This window comes from Dermacentor albipictus, chromosome 4, assembly GCF_038994185.2.
Source record: "Dermacentor albipictus isolate Rhodes 1998 colony chromosome 4, USDA_Dalb.pri_finalv2, whole genome shotgun sequence".
Taxonomy (NCBI): domain Eukaryota; kingdom Metazoa; phylum Arthropoda; class Arachnida; order Ixodida; family Ixodidae; genus Dermacentor; species Dermacentor albipictus.
Genome location: NC_091824.1, coordinates 69345655 through 69369129, shown reverse-complemented (window position 1 = coordinate 69369129; position 23475 = coordinate 69345655). Strand labels below are relative to the sequence as shown.

Genomic DNA, 23475 nt, shown 5'->3' with positions numbered 1-23475 from the left:
TTCAGAGTTCCTTGTTTATTTATTTATATTTTATTTGTGTGCATAAGACAAGCATGCGTGCGATCGTGACCTAATGGAGAAAGCTTTGTATTGCTCTGCTGGAATGCAGAGATTAGATCCCGGCATCGCGGTCACGTATTTCTTCACAGCGTTAGAAAGACGACATCCACTTTAGAGGTAGCTAACAGAAAACTCGGGAGTGTGTTGAGCGTCCGTGAGCGCGCCATAGTGTGCCCAAAGTCTCAAGTTTGTGAGAGATACGAGATGCAGAAAACGTCGCGGTTTTATAAATGAGAGTGCGCAACGTTTCCCGTGAAGCGAACGCGCCCAGCTTTCGAGAGGTCACACATCTTCACAATGGGATGGCACCACTAACTCTCTAAATATGGGGTACCATGCGTAGTGAGTTAGATGTGCTAAGTTCTGACCGTTATTTTTTTTTTCGATCTGTAAGCATAAGTGTGTGTGGGTTGAAGTTAATGTGCCGGTTCTCGTTCACAATTCATTCCATTAAAGTAATTTAGCTGCTATTTGAACGTTCGTTTTCCGCTACAGGCGCTTAGAGGTGCCCTTAGGTGTCACTTTGGCTACCAGAGTGTTTTTGCAGTATCGAACAGAGGACCTATCGCCGCAGAGACGATGTTAGTATAAAGGATTCTATAAGCTGGGCTAGTTGGTTTACGTTCCTTACGTTGAAATAGCGCGTACGATGGGACGGGCTACTTTTATTGCCATCGTCTGCGCTGCTTCGCCATAATTATTATGATAAAAGGACTAGGACCATGCAATGAGCAATGGAAGGAAAAATGTTAGGCGTAGCGTTAAGGGACAGGGAGAGAGCGGTGTGGATCAAAGAACAAACGGAGGTAGCCGATACTCTAGTTGTCTTTAAGAGAAAAATGCGTAGGGCAAATAACTTACGAACCATTAGAGCTACAGAACTGGCTCCATGGGGAAGGGAAGCGCAGTCGAGGACGGCAGCTAATCAGGTGGGGCGATGAAATTAGGAAATTCGCAAGCGCAAGTTGAGAGAAGCCTTCGTCCTGCAGTAGACATAAGAATAGGCTGATGATGATTATGAAGGGAAATAGGCTTGTTAGTGCCTTGCGATTATTACAAATGTTGATGAAACGTTTACAGGACGACCACCTAGGTAATCTAAGCTACTTCGGAAGCACGCGTACTGACACGTCGACAATGTAAAAAAGAAGATATATCGTGATAGCTGCTGTTTCAAAAGACATTTATAGTACACTGCCGTGTAAGTGCTCCTGTGCATCAGGGCCACCTGCAGCCATTATCTGCGTCACGTGATTCCTTCGCTGTACCTGGCGCAGATCAACATTGCCCTCAAGAAGCTGGTGGAGCAGCACTTTGTCACATGCTCGGCCAACACGACCACGTCATTCATGTACCTGCTCGAGGGCAAGGTGCAGGATGCCCCCGAGTGCCCCCAGTGCGGCCAGGTTGGCTCGCTCATGCGTTTCCATTCGGCGGCAGTGCACAAGACCATCTACGCCACGCTCACTTACGACAGGTAGGCGGACTGTCGCAGTAACGTAAGTCTTCGATCGTTTCATTCCGAACCGATTCTTCTCGTCATACGTCCATCGCTTAAGGGACCTGCCCACACGTCGAATATCAGTCGAGAACGGAAAATAAGTATTGTATTCTGCTATATAATTATTCGGAACCGCTTAACACCTTTGAACTTATTGTGACAGCATGACAAAAACTCTCGTTGCGTTTACGAACCGCTCACTCGCGCCAAAATCTCGCCCAGGAATCCCATTTCGTTATCGTTCGACTTTTATCTGTAATCTGGCCCCAGGTGAAGAACCGAAATAGGCTGGATGTACTATCGGCCAAAAAAGTAAACGGACCACGGCTTAGGTGGCCGGAGTGGCTGCGGGGCCAGACCCGGGCGCTGCTATCTCGCTCCGTGCACTGAGGACGAGAGTGCCACGCGTGACGCCAGACTTCGCCCTCACTCTCACGCGTGGCCTCATCACGCGTGACAAATTTCTAGTGCACCAACCCTTCGGTTGCTCCACTGCTGACGCTCGCCTTCGAAGGGGACCGTGCCTGGCCGGTAGTCCAGCACATGGCACTATCATGCACTAGCGGGCGGCAGCAATTGGCATCAAACCGCGCTACTGAGAAGGAACGAAGACCCGTTTTGATTGTTGTTTTGCTTATGTTCACCTTGTCTTTCATATGAGTGCATGTTGCCGGCGTTTCAATTCAACTACGTTCGGTAATTAGAGCTTTAACGTTTTATTACACAACTTTCGCAGTGCGTGTATGCATCGTTAATAACAGTGGTATCATAGTGTAACTTGTCATAAGCTGAAACTTCGTATTCCTTTTCACACAATAAGTGACCCCAACTTTCGTTTATCTTCTTGTGAAACTCATTGTTTAACAGATGTACTGTATTAACTTCCTATAAACATATACCTCGTATTAAAAAACCTATATTATCTTGTGATACAATGCTATTACTGCACAAGTTCCTGATATTTTTTCTCTGTCTGTGTACAAATGGCACGTGGTGCTAGGGGCCTAGTCAGGTGACTTATGTCGTCACCTTTTGCCTCAGCACCATGAAAATAATGTATTCATGCATTGTCAAATGGAAGTTTATCCAATATTCAATGAAAAAGCTGTTGCTGCGAAATCAGAGGTGCTTGACTTTACGAACAGTGGCAAACATGACTCGGCGAGGACGCTAAGTGCCCTTGCTGCGCTAATCGTACCAGGACCTTGTTTAAATCTTGGACAACATTCCTGTGTAAACTATCCCAGGAGGCAAGTTGCCGTCCTCCTGGTGGTTCAGTATGTAAACTAGCGCGTCTGCTGAACAAGGGTCGGCATAATAACACCCGTACTCGCCAATACTCACCCAAATCTCTCACCAATATTTCTGAAGGCTATGTGCTCACTCAAACTCACGTTCGCTCAAACTCGTCGGCACTCTCTCAGATTAATCCTCTCGCTGCCCATTCATAATCACCAACACTCATTCGCGTTCACAGTCACTTCCATTCACACTTACCGGCGCTCTCTCGCATACACACTCACGCCCACTCGCATTTGCCAACGGTCAACTCGCGTCCACTTAATATCGTCACCGACGTTTGCTCGTACTCGCGTCAACTGACACTCACTCGTGTCCCTGTCGACTGACACGCTTTGTCGCTCGCTAATCATCTATCTCACGCCTGTAAAAGGAGTGTGGAGAAAGAATTAGTGCACTCGTGAGGGAGTGTGCCGACCTTTGGCACTGAAGCCCGACACCATTTTTGCTCTCGCAGCAAGGCGGACATCCACCAGGAAATCGCGACGTGCCTCGAGGAGAATGCCCTGCAATGTCGCTTCTGCAAGGAGTACCTCAGCGTCGAGGTGTACACCTCGGCAACAGACGAGTTCCTCATGTGAGATAGTTAACATAAGTTTTAGAACTATAGTGCGTGCTAGGCGAGTCCAAAAGGACTTACTTGATAAAAGTGCCAGAATAATTGGGGCAGAGCGAGAAGAAGCGAGGAGGCTACGATACACAAAACGTGCTAGTGAACGCTCGTTATGCGCAAAGCGCGTGTTGTGTATTGTATGTCTTTGCCACGTAGCAAATGTTCTGTTGGCCAGACTGAAACGTGCATTAACGTGCGATTGAAACACAACTTGCACCCGGTACGATATTTCTGCGGTCATTTACGCATGTGTGTAAGTGCGATTTTTCTTTCTTTCTTTTTTGTTTTTCTTTCATTTAGAGGGCAGAACCCAGCTTTGTTCAAAAGTAAGAATCGGTTGACTAACTGCTATGTCTTCTCTGGACTGAATAAAGTTGTTTCACTCACCCATTCACTCACTCACTCATTAACTGAAAATATAACAGAAGCATTTCAAGTCCTGTTTTTTCAAGTAGAAGCATTTCAAGTCCAGCCAGCAAAATCGATTATATATCTGGCGAGTTCTCTGCAAGTGCCATGAAGACCATATTTTAACGCGATAGCGTTAAGGAGCTCGTGTCACAGAAAAGCCGATGTCGTCGGCGTCGGTGTCGGATGTCGGCGTCGGCGTCCGCGGCGTTGACCGTGAGCGATAAATCACGGCAGGCGCTTCATAAATAAAAAGCAACTTCCAAGATTGGCCCGCTGGGAATCGAACCAGGGTCTCCGGAGTGTGAGACGGAGACGCTACCACTCAGCCACGAGTTCGATGCTTCCAAGCGGTACAAACGCGCTTCTAGTGAATGCGGTGTTGCCTTCGAAACGAGCCGTGGAAAGTTATACTGCGGTGTATATCGGTAATTATGAACATGTAACGTACAGAAGACGCAATTACACGAGTTGCGAAGTGCGTTTCCGCTGCATTTGTTCTGCGCTTTCCGCACACGCAGAGCCATCTTGCGGCAAACACAGAAGACCCCCTCCTCTCAATGTACGGCGCTGGCCCGACAGGAGGCGCGCCGCGCGCGCATTGGGACCGCTGCCATGTGCGTCGCGGTCCCGACTCCCTCTCCCCTGACGACGCTTCGCCGTGCTCCCGGTTGCAGAATCAAGCGCCGTTCCTTTCTTTAGATTACTATTTATCTCTCTGCCCGTGCCGATCACGACGTTTGGCTGGCGTAGATCGTTTCCCCTCCGAGACACCGAGTTCTTCGGTTCGTTCCGTTCGCTCAGCCGCACGTTTCGTTGCCGCGCCGAACGCTGCGTTGCTCGACGCTCACCGCGTGATAAGTGGGCGCTAAGTCCGATGCGGGGCGCATCGTAAGTGATCGTTGTGCCGTAGCGCATTGTCTTATACCCCTTGGCGGGTCGACGGGAACGCTGTCGCGTCCCACTCTTGAAGGCGAAGCTTAAGCGTCCTCCAATTTTTCTTGTTATCAGCGTCGTTTCTTAATGCTTGTTCCAGTTAATATATTATCAGTGTGAACATGTCATGTTTCTTCCGTTGTAGTTGAGAAGGCTGCAGGGCAAAGTCTCGGAGTGGTATACCCTCCATTCCATTCCCATTACATTCCGGAGAGTGCAGTTCTCCATAACTACACTCATTTCAACAACTCGTAATGGTAAGATGAATCGGACCATTCCCACTCCCGGAGTGGCTATGTTAATTTGTTTCATTACCCCAATTACATCAATCGAAACATTTTCGTTAATTGTTGGTACTTGTGCATGCGTTCCTGGTAACTAAAACAGATCCTTAATGTCTTAATGAGGTTACAAGTAATGGTACGTACTATTTTTTTGTGTGAAACACCACCACGCTTTGTGACCTGTTACATCAGCAGAGCATTGTTGCCTGGTATACAATATGTACCGTTTTTAACCAATATATACGATTGTTCGACGCGTGGGTTAGAATTCACGAATGTATGAAGTGAGTGCAAAGAATGTATTCATTTCTCGCAATCAAATTAAACGTATCTCCAATACATGACGATTTCTAAAGCCGGGAACGTATGACCGGATGTCAAGCCGTCATGCGGTCTCCTCTTTCAGAGCCCCTCTCTGGTCTCTACATATAGGAAGGAGATGGAACAAAGGCTGTCGCTCTCCAGGCCTCTTCAAAACCGTAAATAAAAATTGTGATTGAGGCATTTATAGGCGAAATTTCAATTTTTTGTTTTTACGCGGTTTTCATTCAATTTAGAATTAGGTCTGCTTTTTTTCACAGCGAAGCGTAACTCTGATTTCAGACAACGTGGTGCGCTGATTTTGCAAATTCTAGCTTACGGCTGCCCACTCTTGACCGTTGAAGTAAGCTTCGCTTTAGCTGCACTCATGCTGGGCTCCTTATTGGCCATACCGCACGCTGCAGTGCGAGCAAGCTTTCCCTTTTAAATAAAATTCGCCATTTCCAAATATCTTTATGCTGGTACTGTCTTTAGGCGAGTAAAGCATAATCAAGAATTCGACGGCAACCCGCCTAACGAGGGAGGAACATGATTAAACTAAAACAAGCGCTGCAGGTTCGCTGCTGCTTCAATGATAAGTCTAGTGCATTCATTATAATGCTTAGCTGAGTTAGTGGTTTCTTCAAAAAGGGATTGCCTAAGGTGACTTAGTAAGCCGTCAATTGCATAAACAGATAAAGAACTGGTTTTTCTGAGGTCGTACATGCGCTCTCGTTCGTCTTAGGCGATGGTCATGGTTCCTTTGAATTTTGAATACATACTCATGTCGGTTTGATGCTTTGTGGGAGGCGCTTTTGTCTCAGTATATATGCGTGTTACTCAATATAAAAATCAGTTGGAAGTCAGCGCTTGTATTCGTCGTTCTTTTGGTCCCTTGTCTTTCTATGCGCTTTAAGTGATGCTTGAAACAATGGAATACCAGCTAGCCCGTACCCAAACCTTGCTTCAATATGTATCCAGCTAGCAATTATTCTGTGACCCGATTCACTAACATAAAGGCGAAAAGTATTGATACTGTATGCTTTGCGGGATACATTCGTTTTCTCACATTTACTGGCATATTATTGGGAACCATTTTTTTCCGCACACCTCTCTCAACATTTGGTATGATGCTCGACAGCGCGCATAATAATATGGCGCGCGTTCCAAATCACCATGGTCTCGTGCAGGGTGCAATCATTTGCGGCGTCGCTCCCCCCCCCCCCCACTCCCCTCTATCCTTGTGTGGTATGTCAAGCGTGTGCTTGCTAAATCGAATCCTTCTTGACAACTTTAAGTGCACTTCTACCTTATAACGCAGAAAAATTTCCGGATCTTCAGAGTAGGAGTTCGTGCAGGTACCGTGTCGTTTATTGTTAAAGTACCAGAGGCAATCACCTATAGATAGATACTGAAGGAGCCAGCATGGAACGAAAATTTCAAAATGTAATGAATTGTTCTCGTCTAGCAAGTTCACCCGCTTTGTAGTCTTACTTTAAATTAACATTTCATGCTTTAGGTCTATGTGCCCATGGCCTAATTTATTCCAAATCCAGTCCGGACTGCCAGGCTTCCACATTCCCATTCCATCTGTCCGATTTGCCATCATTCCATTGCATTCAAGATGTTTGAAAAAGTGGGATGATTCCGGAACCATTCCTGTTCCGGAATGGTCCCTCTGCAACTGCGCTGCACGAAGATGGGTTTTCTTGCATCGCGAGAAGCCCTGTGTCCCTTTGACTACTTCTGCTGGTCATTTCAGGGCGCTTCGGCGGTGCTAAAGGCAGCAGCCAACTTTTCAGTGCCGAATATAACGAAAAATCCAGCTTCATTATTACTTAGACACGGAACGTATAGCTTGATCCAGTGTCTTATTACGCGTTTTTGTGGCCCCATCGAATTTCTCCGAAACGACCACTCGAATATGTCGTTAGTATACGTCCGTGTTGCTTGCAGCCTTTGTCATTTTACTGCGATAGCAATTATATGGGCACCCCAGGCGCATTTCTGCCGTCGACGTCGCCGTGGCCGTGAGGTTCCGTATGAGTTAAAGCGTGTGAAAGTGAGCGGGCGAACGCGGCTCAATCTCAATCCGCGGCCCGGCTGCGTATTTACAACTGCTAGTAGGTACAGCGGGGCGTGGCACTTGCGCAGACGCCGGACTTTCGCGCGCATGCGCGGTTAAGAGCGGGTACGAGAGAGGAAATGTGGGGACTTTCGCTCCTTGAATATATGACTCTTCCTATGTACTACGGAGGAGTTTCTTCGCGCGTGTTGTATGCGTTTGTCCCCAGGCGTGCCGGCAGAAGTCGCGGGGCGCGATAGTGCTGAACTTAGAGTCGCAAGTTGGCGGCTGGACGCAATTATATTTATTCAACCGTGTTTTTTTTTACTGATTGAAAGAACGTGTCATTATTTCGCATTATTGGCAGTGCCTCCAGGACACAGAAGCGGCAACGGGGATATCAAAGCTGGAACCCGGACTGGTCCATGGGTTGGGGCTAGCCGAGGCCTGCGCGTGCCAAGGGGGTATAAGATCGGCTGTCCGCTATCGTGAACAGCCCCAATTTTTTATGCGGACACACCCTGCCTGGCTTCGGCCTCCGCGGCTCCAACCCACAGGGCGCACTGCTTCCAGCTTTGATCGCCCCGCTACCCCTTGGGTGCCCCAGAGATCCTGCGCCGCCTGCTTTATTATAACCTCAGGTGCTCTCCTGAGGCCTCCGTTTGCCCGTCACATGTGGCCTCCTGGAGCAGTGCTTGTAAAAAATCCAATCTATCGTCGCGACAAAAAAAGTGACCTACGACTTGTACAACACCAGTAAGAACTTTGCCCCTTCAGACACAGCGATCACCAAATGGGGCGTCCGGGCCCACTGCCTCCCCGCGCGGGCAGCCAGCGGCGGAGCGTAAACGAACTCGAGCGCACTCCGGAATGTTGGCATGTCTAGGGGACAAACGCATGCAACACGCGCTAAGAAACCTCATCCGTAGTGTCTAGGCAGAGTCCCATATTCAATGAGCAAAGGCCCCCAGATTCTTTCTCTCGCAGCCGCTCTTACTCGCGCGCGGAAACATCGAGCGCCGCGAAAAACGCCCCGCCCCGCTGTACCTACTAGCAGTTCCAAAGATGTGGCCCGGATGCGTGCCCTCTCCTGTGGCATGCGAGGCAGGGAGGTGAGGTGAGGGAGGAGGGGCGTTCTTCTCCCGCGACTGCTACGGTACCTCGATGTCCTCCTCACCCGCCACTCCGTACAGGGGGGAGACAACTGCGGCGTCCACTACGGCGTTGACCACGCGAATCGCGGACGCCGTAGTAGACGCCTTTGGCGGACGCTGTAGGGACGCGTTGCCGGCGCTAGTGTGTATTGGAAGTGGTCTGCCACGTGGCTGGAGTGCGCGCCCGCGCAGACCTCATCTTCAAAGGGATCTGCGATGTTCGCACAGTGCGCGTAGTGCCGGTAGCTTCTTATGTGCTGTGTTTTCGTCGTTTCGTACGCGTTGAAGCGACAGGTGCACGGAGGTCAATTGGCTCACCGCTGCTGCCGCGATTCCTAGCTCCAGCGTTTTCACAGAGAGTTTCCGCTGTCATCGAGCGATGTGCGTTCATGTTTACCTGTGCGCGCGTGACAGCGTGCTGGTTAATTTAGTCAAAGCACGTTGAAGGGCTAGTTGGTTGAAATCCATGATAGAATGGGTAAACGCGACTGAACAAGGACGTGGAAAGAAGCAGACAAAGGACAAGGTCTCCGTGTGCCTGTTTCTTTCTACGTCCTCGTTGAGTCACGTTTACACTTTCTATCATTATTAATTTAGTCAGTAAGCGAATGTTTACAAGTTTATACGGCCGATAAAACTACTATTCTTACTTTGTACAATTATCTACTAATTTGCTGTTGCAATCGGTGCTTCGCCTTTCGGGCGGAACTGCGAATTTTTTCCCCGAGCCGAATCCCTACGTTTCGAATTGCTGAGTTACGAATGATGGGCGGGCCATTAGCGGTTGTAACGGCATGGCTCTCGCTTGCTCGTCGATGGCTTGCAGGCAGTCGCCCCCGGACAAAGCCGACTTGCGTGTGTGCAAGTGTCACAAGATGAAGGCGAGCGCGTACGGCCAGATCGGCGCCCACTACTTGGCGGCCGGCATGCGCGGCCGAGCGCTCGAGGCCTACCTGTCCGCTACTCAGTGCTCGCTCGATGTGGACGACGTCAAGAAGGTATAGTACACTGGTAGACCTGCTGTACTCAACACGTCTTACGCGTCACGAGTGCTTAGTGCTACTGGCATCAAAAGACGCCAGAAGATTCAATTCGGCATATAGAATAGGCAGTGCAAATAATTAATTTGGTGTCAGGTCGAAAACGCGCCACTCTGCCTGTTTATGTATGCGGCTCCCTCTTGGAATATACGTTGCAAGAGTAACTACAGAACTTCTGCACTAGACAAACTTTGTGAGGTTATTACATACTGCGAGAAAATAAATGAAAGAAAACGATGCTTCAGACAGTTCGAGACTAACTTGCTTTGTATGAGTGGTGTAGCACGTGATATATGAAGGAGGCGCTTATACTCGGGACGTGCACAATCTTAAGCAACGCAGAAATTTGTTATCCAGATCTTGCGGAGAATGTACCGTGAAAGTCCAGCATTAACGCTGCTTGTAGACAAGTCACTGCACGAAGACAGAAAATATAAACAGACTGTGCTGACGTCATTGTACGCAGGCCGAGGAGTACCTGGAGAGCAGCGAGGGCGTCTTCAAGAACTCCAGCTGGGAGAACGTGGATGAGCGCTACCTGAAGCTCAAGCGCATCGCCATTAGCCGCATGAGAGCGACCGTGAGTGATGTACTGACCTTGGCGTTGAAAGGAACGTGTAATTAGATATCTTAAGACTGACAGCGACGACTTTCTCTTAACGCATAATGACCCGGGGTGACCGATATCTACAGCAGTGAATTAAACCTTCGCGAAATACGAAGAGATATTACAACGCGGGCAACCTTACAGCCACCTACCGCTTACCGTGAGCAGGGAATGTTCATTCATATTCCCACGGCCCGTGGCAGCCATGCGTCTATGGACTCCCCCCCCCAAAAAAAAAGAATAAACATGCGGCCTGGTGTGTTCAGAACGTCTTACTTTTTTTTTGCTTGGAAATAATAATCAAAAAGTGAAAACGAGTACTATGGCTAAAGCACATGTATCTGTAATTTATTGTGTATTTTACGAGGAAGCTGCTTTTTAAATGTAGCTATAGCTGCAAACGGAGAATGTAGGAAATCTGCGGGCTTGTTTATTGGCGCACTAATGATCCTTTCGAATAGCTTGTCAATTAAATTCTGCGGACTTTTTAAGTGGATAATGCCGAATATATTCGGAGTCTGTATGCGACGGAGAAGTCTCTATAAAAAAGAACATGCCTATGCTTTGAGGCGCATGTGCTTTCCTTCTTGAGCAACAGGTGTCTCGCCATTCTTTTCGTATATACGATGTGCGTAATTGGGTGTTGCTCTGCCTATTTAGAAGTGTCTTTGTCTCTTTGCACGCTATGCTGGCTTTCAACTTTTACGTACACGTCCTGAAAACTCGCGCACTGTAGCCATCATGTCAGCGCAAACTGTTTTCTGTTGCAGATCCAGCTCTACTACGGCAACATCGACGCCTCGCTGCAAGAGATCAAGCTGGCGTTCCAGTGGCTGGGCAGGAACATCCCGAAGGACTACCGCAAGAACGCCTCCAACTACGCTCTGCGCGTTGTCCAATGGTACGTGTGTAATGCGCTATGGCCAGCGTAAAGTTTTAGAGCGTTGGCATTGCACAGATCACTCGACAATCCCAACATTCAATACGTCGAGGCGTTATCACACTGGACTACCTCGCTAATTTGTCCCCTTGCGCTAGTGAACTTCATTCAACTGTATTCCCCAGTGCTCAGTTCTGGGCCCTCTTTTGTTTCTGTTGTACATAAATGATATTACTATTAGCCTCAAATCTTCGTTCAGAGTGTTCGCGGATGACTGTGTAGTTTACAGGACTATAGAGAATGAACGTGATTCAGAATACCTGCGGCATGATTTGAATGTAATATCATCCTGGTGTGCCCATTCAGAAATGTCCTTGAATGTTAAAAAGTGTGTTCACGTCACCTTTACAAGGAAACGTTCATACCAGTTGAATACGTATACCGTAAATAGCACTACTTTAAGCACGGCCAGGGAATATAAATCTCTAGGAGTCTATTTAACGAGTGATTTGAGGTGGTCTAGGCACGTTCACCACATCAAAGTTAAGGCTGCACGTGTTTTGGGTTTTTTGAGACGAAATTTCAGCGAACTTCCATTTAACTTAAAAGAACAACTGTATTTCACTCATGTGCGCTCATTGTTAGAGTACGCATGCGTTTGCTGGGATCCGTATGCCAAAGAGCTGGCCGATACGCTTGAAAAAATACAGAATAGGGCAGTGCGATTCGTGCTAGGTAATTGAGATCGGCAACTTAGTATGAGAGAAAGCAAAAGTAAACTTAAATGGGAAGACTTGAAAGATCGTAGACGAAAGCTCAGGTTGAAATTTTTCCATAATATCTACCATTCTAAAACTGGAATCGATAAGGAGAAGTACATCCAAGAGCCGTCCTATATATCCCAACGAAGGGACCACAGTCTCAATGTAAATGAATTTTCCTTTAAAGGTGACGTCTTGCGCTATACATTTTTTTGCTAGATGTATAAGAGAGTGGAATGATCTTCCGCCTATGATTGTAGCTATCGTGTCGAATGATGATTTTTGTCACGCTTCGTGTAATTAGTTTCTTTATTGGTCTCAAATATGATGCTTATTTTATGTATCCCCCTGCTGTAATACCTGCAAAGGCGAAGCAGGTAATAAATAAATAAATAAATAAAATAAATAACTGTCGTCATGGGATTACCCCCCCCCCCTCCTCCCCAGGGCTGGGCAATGTTGCGGGTGGAACCAAAGTAGATGCACCAAGGTTTAGGTGAGCAGATGCACGAAACCCCTTTCCGGGGTTTGGTGCATCGGCTCGGTCGTTTTCTGGCCGCGTGGGCCCATCACAGCGGCAACGTTAATAGCAAAGAGGGCCGATCTCGGTGATGGTGCAGTGCAAACTGGGGCAATCCCGGAGACAGTGTAATCTGCGGTCGCAGTGGTCACGTGGGCGCTATGCTGAAAAACGTGGTGCAGAATATGAAGTTTCGTGTGCGTTATCACGACGCCAAATTGCTCAAAGCTTCCGCCGTGGGTGAAGGTCGTGAGTTCCGTGCGCGTCCTTGTACATAAAATAACCATTCAATAAAACATTGCCATTCAAGTAAAACATCTCTACGATATCTTTACTTAAACATTGATTCTAACTATAGGGCCCTTTCACACACAGGCCCTAGTGACACACACTGAGTAGATAAAGAACACAGTAGACTAAACGTAAAAGTCTATAGCTGTACGCCTTCCCCGCCAACGTAGACGTTTTGTCCGGGAACTCCGCGACCTCATTCAGTAGTGTGCCACGTGAAAAAAGAAAGAAAATAAAACTGCCTTTCTTGTAATAGCACTAAAAGCCGCAAAGCTTAGCGAAAGTTTTCTGACGATGGTTCAAGTGCATCGTGTCGTATACGTATAGAACGAAATATTTTTCTAAAAAACGCACGTCCAGCTTGAGCAATAATTGTGGTTATGAAAGCTACAGCACGAACGAGGCAAGCGATTTAGTCTTTCCGTTGACAATTTAGTCCACCCTTCTGTCAGGTATGGCGAGCTCATCGAGAGAGCTAAATGTGCAAGAGCATAGGTGGCAATAAACTAATAATAAATAAATAAAATAATAAGAACCGCGCATGATATTCAACAACTTCATTAACGCTGAATTAAATTTTCTTGTATTTGGCTTATCGTGTTCTTGATATGACCTGCAGTGTGTCACTGCATACGTGACATTGAACGTGTCTAGAATGTACCATAGTGACAAAAAAGGTGCAGAATCCTTCAATGTAGCTAGATATGTGCCTCACTCCTCTGTGTATACACAAACACATCCCATCGCCATTCTACCCATAATAATCGTATATGCTTCGCGACATCAGTTTGTCGACGTATCCACCTGATTTTACATCTGCATTTCGGCATAGGTTGTGAATGGTGTGCTGCACATACACATAAACATTGCATGAAAATAATTTTGTAACCTGTGCCACACAGCACCATAACGCTAATTGTTCGAAGTACGAGAAACCGAGTCTTCATACTATCGCCGTTACCGATCGTTCTCGCCTTGCCGCTATCGTGACATAAAATATCGCGTTACACACACAACTGCTCGCTATCTGAACCGTCTGGTAACGCATTGCAGATCTTCAAATGATGGTGAATCGCCACCTACCTGCAATATGCTTTCGTTACATTGAACGGCACAGTGCGTGGGACCTGCATTTTTTCTTTCGCTAAGCACAGATTTTCGCTGCTTTGTTTAAATGCTGCCTCTGAATTGCTCATTTAACTATTTGTGATTCTGTTTCTGCCTGAGTCATTTCCGTAATGTCCTTTCAGTCTGTTTTCCATACACTTAATACGGGCCCGCGTTCCTTTTCTACGCGTCTGCATACCACTGTGAAAGTGTGCCTTCGGGTGCTGTTCTCAAGTTAGCAGCCAATGCGTCCCACCCGGTTATCGCATCTCGCTGCAAAAGTCTGTACCGTCGGCTGTATAGCCCTGCCGTGTGCCCCACTTCCTTTCTCTCACGGTGATTGGGGCGTTTATACTGGCTTGACGGTGGTTCACCATGCGTATTGTCTTGCTGGCCATCCGTGGCTTTTGTTCAGCTGTCGCGTGGACGAGATCGAAGAGGAGGAGTTCTGCCTGCACACAGCGGCACGCGTGTTCCTGAACCGGCGCGACCCCCGCGTGGCCCTGGACGTGTCCAGCCACTTCTGGGAGCTGGTCACCTGCCGAAGCGCGCCGCTCTACAAGGTACGAATGCAAAGTATCCTCGTCCTAGACAACCCAGTATTTGTCGTGTGTACGTTATCTGGCCTCTTTCGCAAAGCACCTTGTAGAAAGCAACAAAGAAAGAAAGAAAGACAAAAAGAACCACGGTTTAGATAGTCTTTTACAGCATCAGCTTGGATAGTGACCATCAGTCAGTGTTTGGAGAGGGACAATTCACTTGTCATCGCCGAGTCCTAATGTCCTAATGCCTCCCTTGCGGTCGCTGAATACGCAATGCTGAATACTTTTGGCGTTCACCTTGCCCGCGGCAGGAGATGGCGAACGGCACATATTTTTTTTCTGCTACATTCATGAAGAAGCTGAATATGTCCACTGACACGATAAACAGCGGAAAGTTCAAAGGTCGTGAACGACGTGCTGCACACGGGTGAAAGTGTCTTCAAAAGCGATTGAACCAGAAAACGGACTTGCTTCTTTGCGGAAGCATCGCGAACACATCACATGAAGCAATTGTAAAGGGAGCACTCGTATTGCGTTTTCGTTGTGCAGAAGATGCCGGCCATCTCCCTGGTGATCGAGAGCAGCCACTACGTTCACATCGCGTACAAGAAGCAGAAGAAACTCGAGGACACGGCCATCAAGGAGTAAGATCGCGAATAGGGCTGCTTGCTTGACATATGTCTTGAGAATATAGAAAGCGCTGCGGAGACACGAATGACGAGTAGTGACGATGGATTATGGACATGGTCTGATAAAGCAGTCCGGGGGTGCCCGACTAAGCGACATATTTAGCTGCAGTGTGTCACTTGCTTTGGCAGTTGGGGATGTATACGAAAATCGGTGAGGATTTAGGCGTGCGTTTTGTTCCATTGAATCAGGAAGATATAAGTACGGAATCAGTCGAGCAATAGGTGGACCTCGCTGGAGTAGGTAGAATCAGTCTAGCTACGATCGTAGTCCTTAATCAGAGAGCTAGGGGTACTGTTAGTGGCCATGCTTTCATTCTTGTTTTGCATTATCAGGCGCTAGATTTACTGCGGCCCGCACTGCGAAGTCTCGCGGTGAACAGCCACGGTGTTGGACGGACACCGTCGCCCACAAAAAAAAAACCGAGCTGGCCAATTTTCACAATTGGATTTAGGTGGATTAAATTGGATATAGATGGATTGAAGTGGATTAAGGTGGTCTAAAGTGAATTAAGGTGGATTGAGGTGGATTGAGGTGGATTGGTGTGGATTAAGGTATGTACAAATTAGAGCAAAGTGGCTTACGGCCGGTAGAGTTTTCATTTAAGGTGGTAACCTAGACAAGTCCTCATGCTTTCGCATTCAAATAACGTGAGGATACCTAAGTGACGGTCAACGTTTTTCAGCTGCATCCACTCGCTGGAGGTCGAGAAGCATCCCCGAGTGAGCGACTTGGTGGCCGTGCTAAACACGCTCATCAAGATCGTCGAAGTGCGCTTCCTGCGCACCGAAATTGCCTCGGCCGTTGACGTGGGTGAGTGCATGCGCACTGGCCAGCGTGAACTGCGTAATCGTGCACCAAGCTTGTGCGTATATTACGCCGCCTGAATACGCACTTATCGCTTCATAGTCTGCTTGTTCTTAACAACACGAGCCATTTATTCACGGTATACTAAATTGGGCTTGGAAGTTCCGCTCGTGTACATAACACAGGGTCAAATTCACTTGGGCTAGCGTGTACTCAGATTGGCATAGAATCACAGACACTATAAAAGGGAAAAAAAATTGTGTATGAGCTTATTGGTCTTACTTGAACCTGAAACCCGGCTTGCAATGTCTCCGATTCACACGGGTGAACCATATGGGCACGGATCCGAACTCATTCAGACCCGCTCCTCTTCGGACTTAATGTGGTTGACTCGCATCCACTTTGTGGCTGATCGAGCACACTTAATATTAGTGTCAGTGTTCGAGTTCGAGCGGGTTGACCATCAATGCTTGTAGGTCTGCATTCGTTCAGACACATCTGGATACCGGGTAGATGAGCTTCAAAAAGCGTCACACGCGCGCACATTTTCCTTTTCTGCGCAGGATATGAAGCTTTTCGCATCGCCCTCAGCGTCCACTACACCTCCATGCTGCTGAAGATATTGCCGTACCTGGCACAGACGCTGCTGTACAGCAAGAAGTGAGCGTTGCGCCTCTTGCGCCCACACGGCATTTGTGCTCATGCCGTCGTGCGTATTTCTCGCGCAGCCACAGCAAGTGCCGCGAAGTGTTGAGCCACCTGCGTCACGTGGCCGAGGTCGCCGAGGACACCGTCGGCATGGGTCTCTATTACGGTGGCCTGGCCGAGCTCCTCGTGCACCAGTGTGAGCACGTAACTCGCTTCTCGCACTTCCGCGATATCCAGTTGCAGCGATGAAATAGGATGAACCAGGGTGTGCCACAAATAAGACTGGCTGACATTTCGATAGGTGGACCTGTGCCTTCGGCAAAGATGGGATCACCTGTCGAAACGTCGGTCACCTTGTCTGAGGCGTGTTGTCCTGCTTCATCATTTTTTTATGTCTCCGAAGGCCTTCATATCGTATTGATTTTGGATGTCCAGTTACAGTCATTGGCGCACTGTAATAGGAATGCTTGTCCTTGTCTAATCTTAGTGTGCATGTTCTTACCTAATATTCACGTTTAGTCCGATTCCGGACTATAACTATGGATTATAACTATGATTATAACTATAACTAATTATAACTAATGGATTATAACTATGGAGCGAAGGACTTTCAGACACAATACGAAGGATTAGCTACTGAGATGGGCTTCCTTAAATATATATTTAACACAGGATTTAGGATATGCTAAGCGTAGCCGTTCTGAAGTTCCTGAACCTTCAAATTCATGCAATTTGCTATGAAGAAAGCATGACCATAAACAATTTTTTAGTGTGATTGTGTGTTGAAACATCAGTTGTCGAAGGCTGTGCACTTTTGTGTTATTTCCTAAAGCGACATGTTGGGTGTTTTGGAGAGAGAGAAAAATAAGCACGTCTATTAAGAAAGGAATATATATATATATATATATATATATATATATATATATATATATGTGTGTGTGTGTGTGTGTGTGTGTGTGTGTGTGTGTGTGTATGTATGTATGTATGTATGTATGTATGTATGTATGTATGTATGTATGTATGTATGTAAGTATGTATGTATGTATGTATGTATGTATGTATAAGACAACCCCTACGGTGTTTCCGGCCAGGTGCCTAGATCAGTTTGTTTTGCTCCTTAAATGTAGAGCAGCAAGCAATCGTAAATCGCTTTGCGGTGGGCAGAGGTCCCTCTTGGACGGATACAGTCGTTTAGCGCAACGACTGAGCTATGTAGCCCAGCAAGGCAGATTCTTCGCAGCGAGGATAGGCCAGAACATGTCCATAGTAGATGGTGTGCTGTGGCTGGCTCAACCTTGTCGCAAGCTGCACAGGTTGGGTTCAGTGAATTGTCAAGGTATTGGCATGTCCAGGTGGGCATGCGTACTGTCTTTGTATGTTTATTTTGCTCGTTCTGTTATATCCGTAAACGCTCACTTGTAGGCAGCGCATATGTCCGGTCTCTCTCCTTCGCTTTGTCTCTCGCTGTAAATGCCTTTTCAAAGATACGATGTTCAGTTCTTGGCTAAACTATACGTGACTAATACGTGGCTAACAGCAACAAAACACAAAGGGCACATGCACAAGCACCACTCATGTTTCATATGAGAATGAGATTTCTTCTCAGACAATAACAATGCCAGCGCGCTGGCGCGAACACCCGCCTCACGATTTCAGCTATTTTCGTGAACTTCGTTACTTTACGGACTGACCAGTCCTTAGAAAGTGAACACGCGAGCAGCTACGATACAGTGTTCTTTCTTTGTCTCGTGACTTGTTTAAGCATGCGATGACGTAGTCACTCCGCAACCTGGATAGCTTATGAAAGCGCGCAATGTTTCGACGGCGCAGTTGGCATCGACGTGCCGGCGCTGGACAACGTGCAGGAGCTGTACAAGACGTGCCTGGAGTTCGCCATCAGCCAGTGCAGCAAGGCGCCGTACACCAACAACAACGAGATCGAGTTCTACCTCACCGCGGCCATGGCTATGTGGTAAATGCACGATCTTGTTCGCGTTCTCGTGCGTTACTATAAGGGATTAACGAGCGCTAGAAGGGAGGGCCCAGTCATTTGAACGATCCGGCATCATGATTGTGCCGGAGGGAGATGTTCTCACTGGAGGTAGCGCGCCAGCTGTGGAGGTGTGAAACACTATTACGTCAACGCAATCGGAATTATGTTTGAATGAAGCGCTTTCAAACTCGGTGCCAAGTTTGGTGCTTGATGCAAGTAACAGGATATACAAAATGTCCCAGACTTTCTCTAGAGTCTCAGGGATCTCTTAATAAAATGTGCCAGGTTTATCTTGGGGCACTAAAGCTGCTCAAGGTAAATAGGCATCATTTCTTTATTTGCTGTTAAATTATACTTTGTTTTTGAACAGGTTCGTGAGGCCCCTTGCGTGAAGCCTCTTGGTTGTCATATGCGCCTCCGGAATCAGTCGTCACGAAAAATTTTGCTTGCTATTAGCAAGTTATACTTATAGTCGCTGACAGCCTAAGAAGGCAGTGGCAAGTATACCAAGGCCCAACTCAAATGTAATTTGCAGATAATGACGAGGCAATTACTTCCGCGACGTCATGGCGGAGGCTACCTCCTTGCGATGTAGGCTTCTCTCGGGAACAGTACTTTGTATCATGTAGACACTAAAGGCACATGCAGCGTGGTTTTGTGGGCGGAGCCTAAAGTGTATTACGTAGTGGTCACCGAGTATAGCATTAGTGTCACCTTGTCTGAAACCTGTCGTGTGTCTAATCAAAATAAAGCTGGAATGGGTGCAAAGTAGGGAAAGAAAAGAAATCAGAGAACCAACAACCAATGTACAAAATGTGTCGCACAAGAAGAGCAAATAAATGAGCAGACGGCTGCAAGCAACCGTGCCGAGCATAAGAAGCCAACAGAGCACTTTGCGTGTGCAATGACGACAACCTCTTATGTGTGAATTTCTTTGAGATGCTTTACTTATAATCAATATGTTTGAGGAAACGTTAATCAGCAACGTTGGCATTATCATAAAAAAATAAGTTATCATGAAAATTCTTGGTGAATATTTTAACTGTATGTTCAGAAGCCCTGCGCTTCTTTTGATTATACCGAAAGAAATTTCATAAAAATTTTCACAGTTGCTACGTAAATGTGGCCTTGTCTTTATTGTTCTCGTTGCTGGACCATATCTGCATATATTATTGTTGCTGAGGCGAGGAAGGGGGCCAGAGGGGAGCCCCCCTCTGCTTCTGATGCTGTTGCGACTATACGATGCTGCTGCAGCAACGTCGTATAGTCGCTCAAATTGCTTACGCCGACTAACTGTGTGAGTAGTCATGAGTAAATTAGTTTTCTTTAGTTATGGTATCTTTAAAGATGCTGCTTGTACAAGATTAGGTTAGGATATATTTTTTATAACGGCTGGAATGTAATACCTGAGGCATGCATTCTGTCAGATAAGATTCGCGTTTCTTCGGCTTTTGTCAAGATGCTCTTACCCCCGCAGCCCTTTTCAGAATTTCCACTTTAAGGTAATGACATCTTTTCATTTGATTTAATCGGCAAGTAATGTCAGCCGCTAAAAACTGCGGGACACGGTCTCGCGGGTTGCGCGAAAAGTGTGAATCTCCGCTCGGTGAAGGCCTGGCGCAACCAATCTAATTGACCGTGCAGGTCTAAAAAAAATTACCACAGATTAAAGCTTTTAATTCGGGACTACTTGCCAACGCTTAGCTGCAATTCAGCTTGTTTTTGCAAAGCCGGTGGCTCGTAAGCCTATGTAGCTACAGCTCCTAAAGCCATTCTGTGCATCTTCCTGTGTACATAACTAATTCTGCATCCATAAGATTGATTGATTGATTGATTGATTGATTGATTGATTGATTGACTGATTGACTGACTGATTGATTGATTGATTGATTGATTGATTGATTGATTGATTGATTGATTGATTGATTGATTGATTGATTTTTCTCACGCAGGACGTCCTCGTGCGGCCTGGACCAGAGCTGCAAGGAATGGCTCCGGCGAGCGAAGGAGCTCAAGCGCTCCTTCCACTGGCGCTCCTCCTACTGGGGGCGTCGCGCGCAGCGCCACCTGTCCGAGATCAAGTGGAAGTGAAGGGCGCCGCCATCCGCTTGGCGCGGCGCGCTGTTCCGGCCTGCGCACTCTTTTTCAGAGCGCATATTGCACCGGCGCGCAAGAGCACGCGGTGTTGGAGAAAAAAAGAGAAGTAGTAAATATCGGTAAATTCGACCCGGATGATATATTTCCTCCGATATATCTCGATATCTAATTATTCAAATACTTAATTTGTTGTTTAGTTCGATATTTACAATACTGTGTAAAAAAACTGTACGTGCATTTGTAATATTACGCGAAATAAACTTTGCGTTCTTGTCCCCTGTCGTGCGAGTTGCACCTCGCCACCTTTCTGCTTCTCAACCAGTCGGTGTAGTAGACCGAGAAAGCTACAGCGAGAGAGCCGTGAACGTAGCCGAGAGCGACTATGTCAAATTTACCTGTAGCAAACCATGGCTGAGGTAGGGTCGACACGTAGTGCATTCACGCTACCTGGAGCTGTGCCCTATACTTGGACAGGTTGTTACACTTAGCTGCAGTTGCACACAGGTGTGATTGAGGCTGTTGATTCGCGCGACGTCGACGAGGCGCTCCTCTCTACAGGCTGTCGTGGCCGATCCGTGCAAAGGCAAAAAAAAAAAAGGCCTGCGGCACGCGAACGCAAATAACTATTATAGAACAAATTAGTTTCTTTCGCGATTAGTCTAATTGGTTAGTTTAATAAATAGCTCATTATAAATTTAAACGCAAAACATTCGACTGATCCGAGCACTTGCATTGAGAAACCTCCAATCGATGCAATACGTGTCTGAAATTTTGTGGGCTGAAAAAAGCAGACGATATGAAAAAAAAAAAAATGCGACCAGAAACGCGCTGTACTTATACATTTCATCGACAAAGTGTCCCTCAGCCACCATTGGTGTACCTTGCAGAGCAAGTGGGGGCTTTATTCAGCAACAAAATGGTGTTGCGCTGTAACAGACGACGTGGTCAAAGATGAAAATTCGCGTTTTATTCCGCCTTTCTTATGCATGGGCGTCCGTGGGCTAATTTTTTTTCCTTATTGAAGAAAGAAACATTGGTTAGAGCATCGGCCATCCGTGCTGGGGGAACCGAGTTGATTTAGTTAGGGATCGATTTACTTATTAAGGCGATTGATTGATTGATTGATTGATTGATTGATTGAAAACTTTATTGTTCCACCGAGCTGGGGTGCCCGCCTCTTAACCTACACGTAGGTAGGGGAGGAGGACGAAGCAGTCCCCGCGCGTTGAGAACAGTGAGTCTTCACGGCCTCAACGGCCAGGCGGATTGCGCGACGCTGGTCGTCTTCAGCTCGAAAACCTTCAATACGTCATCAGACGGTGGCCTTGAAAACGTGCCGTGCGGTACAGAAATCGCGTGAGCTCGCCTCTCGCAGAGACGCGCCCGTGCCACTGTCCGCACGTTCGTCGTCGTCTTCTTCCACAGCTGGCTCCAATGCCGCTCATCGTGCAAAAAATGACCAGGCTTAGCTTGGTTAAGCCAAGAATGCGTTGCATATTGCACGAGTTGGGGCCCAGCTTTTCCTCCGGCTGTCGTGACGTCACGTCACGTGGTTGCGCTAAAGGTCAATGGTGGCTGCCCGGCCGCGCCCAAGGGCTGAACTGAGTGATCGCAATATGCAACGCATAAAAATAGAAGCAACTTAATAACAAACATAGCAAACTTAAAAGAGAATAGACCCACACATGAGACGCGCAGCAATGAACAATGGCTCATACCCTCAATGGTGGCTACCCGGCCGCGCCCAAGGGCTGAACTGAGTGATTGCAATATGCAACGCATAAAAAAGGGGGGCGAGGAAGTTAATTGCATAGAGTTAATTCAGGCACTCGAACCCACGATCTTCAGTGGGAGTCGTACCATCTAGCCTATGTGGGAGTCGTAGCCCACGACCTATTGTGTTAAGGCGAGATTAATTAAGGGACAGTTAATTAGTATAGAGTTAAGGCCCTCGAATCCACGACCTTTGGTGGGAGTCGAACCCACGACCTTTGGTGTTAATCGGGGCGAAGTTCATTTAGGCACAGTTAGTTAAGGCAGCGTCAAATAAGGCACTGGAAACTACGACCACTGGTGGGAGAAAACAAGTGATAAGTAGTAACAATGCATTCGAATGAGAATGTCAAGTAATGCAGCGAATGTCTCTTGAGCGCGCAGGCTTTCACCTTTACCCTCTTTGGCGTGTGCTAAAGTGACTGCCAATTTTTTGATTGATTGATTGATTTTAATGGCGCAAGGACGGAGAACTTAGTTCGAAACCAACCGATCGCACATGTCAGTGTGCACTGGTGCATTCGAGAGCGGTTAGATTATCTTCAAAATTCATCAAATACGTATAAAGTTTCGTTTAAAAAAAGAAAGTATGGCCAGGCGCGTGCGCGCAGAGAAACTAGTAGTTTCTAGGCTATATGTTTCAACTTGTGCGCAGGAGGCGCCTAATAATCATGTGAATCAGCAAAAAATATGTCTGACGAATACGATGCTCCCTAATGCGTCAGCGCCTTCGCAGATGGAGGTGTAGTATGGAAACCATAGAGAAAGAAAAAAGTTGTTTTTTATTCATGAAGTGCCTGCTGGGATTTATCGCTCACGGCCAACGCCACCGACGCCAACGACACCGGCTTTTCTGCGACACGAGCTCCTTAACGCTGTCGCGTTAAAATGTGGAAGCGCTGGCGTGATCAGCGGCGTCGGAGCCAGCTGTGGAAGACGACGACGAACGCGCGAGGCATAGTGGCACGCACGCGTTCGTGCGGTTGCGCCGAGGGACGCCGACGCTCAAAATGCATGCGCTCCAAGAACGGTGATAAGCGACGCAACGGCCGCATAACCGTATATACTTAACGGATGATCGTAATTTGGCACACCCTCCCCT

General features: G+C 47.2%; 1 protein-coding gene across 3 annotated transcripts in view; it reads left to right on the top strand.

Annotated features, from left to right (window-relative positions):
* Positions 1 to 20881, top strand: part of LOC135902049 (adenylate cyclase type 10-like) — a 53245-nt gene extending 32364 nt beyond the window's left edge. For 2 of the 3 annotated variants that reach the window (XM_065431939.1, XM_065431936.1), the window contains 12 exons: positions 1338 to 1537; positions 3318 to 3437; positions 9447 to 9618; positions 10127 to 10240; positions 11038 to 11168; positions 14242 to 14389; positions 14918 to 15012; positions 15741 to 15868; positions 16426 to 16522; positions 16591 to 16706; positions 18341 to 18482; positions 20456 to 20881. In XM_065431939.1, coding sequence (XP_065288011.1) covers positions 1338 to 1537; positions 3318 to 3437; positions 9447 to 9618; positions 10127 to 10240; positions 11038 to 11168; positions 14242 to 14389; positions 14918 to 15012; positions 15741 to 15868; positions 16426 to 16522; positions 16591 to 16706; positions 18341 to 18482; positions 20456 to 20594 — 1602 coding nt within the window. In that variant the 3' untranslated portion in view covers positions 20595 to 20881. The remainder of the gene's footprint in view (positions 1 to 1337; positions 1538 to 3317; positions 3438 to 9446; positions 9619 to 10126; positions 10241 to 11037; positions 11169 to 14241; positions 14390 to 14917; positions 15013 to 15740; positions 15869 to 16425; positions 16523 to 16590; positions 16707 to 18340; positions 18483 to 20455) is intronic. The other variant, XM_065431938.1, reaches the window with a different exon arrangement.
* The last annotated feature ends 2594 nt before the right edge of the window (positions 20882 to 23475 follow it).